The following is a 4,720-nucleotide window of genomic DNA, read 5'->3' as shown; positions in this document are numbered from 1 at the left end:
TCCAAATATCTGCAGTGTCACATGCTTGATGTAATGCTTGTCCAGTCACGTAAGTTAGGGTTATAATTTGCAGGAGCATCAAGGTGCCTTTGACACAGTGGGAAGGTGAAAGTAGGTAAAAGGGATTTTACCCAGGGCCAGGTTTAAAAAAAGCTCACAGAGCGCCACACATGGCGGCCGGCAAATGGTAGTAAACTCGACACTGGGGACAGCAGACTGTGTATCCTGGATACAGTCATAACAAACTTGAGGAGGAGGTCTATGGTTTTCCTTCACAGGGCCTCACACTGATCCTCGGGACCTTTAAGAGAACCTGAGCACTCTGTTGGTGTGTAGATAATGAGAGTCATTTGTACTAAGTGATTATGTGTTTCTATAAATCATAAACCATTACAAGTTCTGCCCAAGGCTCCTGTTGATCTCTTCCTCAACACTCTGTAATGCCGTCTCTTGTTGTGTCTGACGCTTCGGGAGATTTCCGTCAATGATTTTGCACAAGGTTCTTTGAAGATTCAAAAAGATTAGGAAGCTCTATTCACTTCACAACACTGAATATGTCTAACCCATTTAGGAAGCCACACCCAAATCTACAGCAGTGTTCATGGAGGACCCACTAGACTGGCGGCTGTGTCTGCAAAACCACATGCCGCATACAGCACATTGTAAGATTGGGTTTAGATTTTGGCCGGTGGTGTGCAGCTGTGACTCACTTTCCTGTCTCCATTCACTGTGGCAGTAATAACAGACTTGAGGAGGGAGGACAGCCTGCTCTGCTTTAACTTAACAGTAAAAAACCTTGAAGGATGCCAAGTGTTGAAAACAATGCATGCCCACCATGTCCTGACATGCCCTTTACAATAACCAACGAAACATGAAACACGTCAGTGGTAAACCATAGTAACGAGGCTTATCACTGTGTCACACAGTACTCCGTGTGCCCATGTTGGGGCACGAGCTCGGCCCTGATCTGTGTTTATGTTTCAGGGGGTGAAGGACCAGTGACCGTGTCTCCTCGACACGCTTTGGGATAAAGTCTGGATCCCTCCTTTTAGGAAAATTGGCACCAACTCAGAAAATTCTGAGCAAGGGATGGCAGTTTTGGTTAATTTTGTTTTTGATAGCCAACACCCAATGATTTTACGTGAAATACAAGAGGTACTTGTGTTTTAGTCGAACACTCCATTGACTCAGTGAGCTTTAGTACAGCATTTCAAATCACGGTCAATTTAGAGGTGGTGAAATTTTAATGTTTTGCGATCTAGTTGTCTCGCCTTTGATGTTATACAGTGTTGGCTTTGCTGTCAGAACAACTTCTAGCCATGATAACATGCATCATGGCCACTGCCAGTGGGAGTTAGCTAGCCGCAGCAGTCATTCTGTGATTGTCGCTAGTAATGCCATCCAGGTGGTGTGACGGTATAGCTGCGAAAACCCTCTTAATTATGTAATGATTTTATATATTGGTGATATTGAAGTCAGTTTTCTCGCTCTTAAACACAAACTGTGGTTTGCTGCAACATTTGAGTGCCATTTAATAATACAGCTGTGATCCAGAGAACTACGCAGGTGGATAGCTAAATTTCCTGCTTTATGTCTGTCACTGTCAGAAATGCAAACCTGTTTTTTTTTAAAACTGACTACACCCACAGCGGAATTTGAAATTGCATAAAAGGCAATAGACTGAATCACCGTGATGTTGTGCGGGCAACAACAATCACTTCTAGGTAGACAGTTGCAATCGATTTCGATCACAGATATGTAAAATCATTTCTGCGGTCATTTTCAGCTGTAACGTGTAAAGATATAAAGTTAAACGCAATGGTGAAACCTATCTGAAATTTTATGTACAGTGTTGCTTTGCTAGCATCTTTAATGAACCAAATGTACCCGCACAGAATAAGTTTAACAATGTACTGCTGTGAACGGAGCCGCAGCAAAGTGTATTTTAGCATCCTAAAAACATGAATATCAGTTTAAGTGTACGCTATGTAGAATATTTATACTGCTTTACTTTATACACAAACCAATCAAGGCAGCAGTAAACTAGCAACTCCCATGTTCTGCAAAGTAAAATTACTGTTTTTGTCAGTAGAGTATAAATATAGTTTACACTTACACTGATATTGATCTTTTTAGGTGGATCTTTTTTAGGTCCACATGTATGTATTTGACATGGGTTTTCTGCCTGGAAGTTATTGTAAACAAATATTGTGATTTAGTCTATAGCTTATAAGAGGAGTAAACTCGAGTCACAGGACTTGGGTCACAAATTTGATGACTTAAGACTCAACTTGAGCCTTTAGACTTGAAAATACTTGATACCATTCCCCAAGTCAAAAGATTAAAAAGTACATTATACAACATGAAAGTACTCTATTTATTATTTTACAACATTTATATTATAGGACAAGACAGGACAGCAACATACAAAATTCGTTCTGTTATGCTACAAATTAAGCGCAGTTGCAATTGTTTAACAAAGAAATACAAATTCTATAAAGCAGTCATGATATTTGTACCTTTAAGATATTATTACATCTTTGTTAAAATGACATCACATTTGGTGAAGAGCGCAATATAATTTGTTTAGGAATCAAAGCTCAAAGTTTAGCCCCTGGGACTTTAGTGCAAAGAATTAAAACTTGTTTGTAACTTGCAAAACAATGAATTGGTTCCACATCTGGCTTATACTAATAAAACTTAATGAATGCTATTGATTCCGTTTTATTTTTTAAATATATTGTGCCAAACAGTTAAAGGCAAAAAGCACGTGTTGGTATTGTATGTGCACAGATGCAATATTATGTGTAGCAACAGAGATCTTTACTCTTGCTAAATATTTCTTAAAATACAAAGCTACAATTTACACACACACACACACACACACACACATATATATATATATATATATATATGTTCTTTTCATGTTCTAAGTTGACATTTACAGGTAATTATTCATTGGCGTGAAAAGCTCTACTGTTACTCTTTATCTGTTTAAATTACAGTCCTATGGCATGACATAAAATGTGGTAACTGCCTCGGTGATTTGTATGCTGCCTTAACTTAAAAAAAAAGCCAGTGTAATAAGGCTGTGAATGTGCAGTATTTCTTAATGTTACGTAAGGACAGAAAACAAGACTTCTATGCTGAGATATTTATGACCCACAGCTGTTGTACATGTGGGGGGAGTGATAATTTATGACCCGCAGGCAAACGTTGCATGTGTAACCTGCACTCTGCCCTTTGTCAGGTCTCTCTCTGCAGTGAGACAAAAGAAAGGAGCGACTCTCACTGCTTGTAATGATCGCACCAAATGTGACTTCCCAGAATTGATTCTAGTTTCTGCTTTGCATTAAGGGGCCTGCAGGGTTATGTAATCTGGGGAGAGGCACATACTAAAATAAGGATGTAGCGTGGAGTCCTCCGTAGTATATACAACCCTCCGGTGTGTTTATTTCGGGGATGTCCCTCCCAGGCGCGCTTTAATGGCACAAATGTTTATAACGCGCTACGCACGAAGGCGACAACAGAGGAGGATGGAGCAGCGGAGAGCTCTCCAGTTCATCTCACCACACGGAACAAAAGTGGGCTGGGCTTGTGACAAAGTGTCTGCAACCTGACACGACCCTGTGTTTTTTCTCCTTCATGTGGCGCGGATAGAGAAAAGTTTTGAGGGCTGGGATCACTCACGAGAAACACGCGAGTCGGGGGGCGTTTTCAGAAAAAGTCCAGCGCGCCGTTGGTTTACGCGCGGCACAAACACACAGCAGGATGGCCGGGGTGGAGGATACGATGCGCGCTGCTGTGCCGTCCTGGTGTGTCGGGCTGGAGCGGGGACTGATATACCGACGACATGATTACATCCATGAAATGAGCTGTGGAGAAGTGGGGTCGCATCTGTACAGCCGAATGTGCTGCGCAGGTAGGTGCGGGCGCTCAGCCGCTGTCTCATCTCCCAGCGTCTGTAATAAGAGGAGGTTCTGGTTGGGAGGGGCTGTCGGGGTGCTGATGGTGATGTGTTAACCTTTTCCATGCCTCCACCCACAATACAACAAGCCCGGAGGGTCAAAACAGTGGGCGTTGAGGAGGTCTCTGAGTAAAGCTTTGTTTGTCGTTGTTGATATTTACATAATTTTATTGTAATTTATTAACCTTTGTTGCACTTTTATAAAAGATGGCACAAAGATGTATGTGAGCATTATTAATAATGACAATATCTTGGTTAACTTTCCTCCCACAGAGCACTGTGTTGTAAAGTAGAGCTGAAATGACTAGTTATTCAAGTACAGAAAATTAAAGGAATATTTCACCCATTAAATAGTAAGGTTTTAACAAAAATGCATGTGTTTGGAAAGTACTGAACATACAACTGGATAAACGAGACTTGCAGAGAGTGCGTCAACAGATCCTTCGATACAGTTTTGCTGTTGCTAAACATGGTCCCCGATCTTTCAATAACTCCAATGTTTGCCCTTTATTATGTGGAGGCATGTAAGAAAAACAGAGTTTACAAATTCAAGGCATAACAAATTGATGTACAAATTGTCATTTGTAGGTGAAGTATCCCTTTAAGTGACAACAATTTTAATAATCAAATTGTGTAAGTACTTTATGAAGCAAAAGGGCTAACAATTCTGTTTCCAGCTTCCTAAATACAAATATTTTGTGGTAATAATACCAGGGTAAAAATTGTTGGGCTTTGGACAGCTGGTTGGACAAA

The 4,720-nt window shown here is 40.8% G+C and overlaps 1 protein-coding gene across 16 annotated transcripts in view; it reads left to right on the top strand.

Moving 5' to 3' along the window:
• pleca (plectin a) overlaps positions 1 to 4,720 on the top strand; it is a 140,259-nt gene that overhangs the window by 82,780 nt on the left and 52,759 nt on the right. For 3 of the 16 annotated variants that reach the window (XM_078175819.1, XM_078175818.1, XM_078175817.1), the window contains exon 1: positions 3,553 to 3,922. The exons of the other annotated variants lie outside the window; for them this stretch is intronic. In XM_078175819.1, the coding sequence (XP_078031945.1) occupies positions 3,772 to 3,922 (151 nt within the window). In that variant the 5' untranslated portion in view covers positions 3,553 to 3,771. Of the gene's footprint in view, positions 1 to 3,552; positions 3,923 to 4,720 lie in introns of those variants that run through there. 16 annotated transcript variants of the gene reach the window in all.

This window comes from Epinephelus lanceolatus, chromosome 16 (genome assembly GCF_041903045.1).
Source record: "Epinephelus lanceolatus isolate andai-2023 chromosome 16, ASM4190304v1, whole genome shotgun sequence".
Classification (NCBI taxonomy): Eukaryota; Metazoa; Chordata; class Actinopteri; order Perciformes; family Serranidae; genus Epinephelus; species Epinephelus lanceolatus.
Note: the sequence above shows the minus strand (reverse complement) of the source record. Positions and strands in the feature narration are given on the sequence as shown.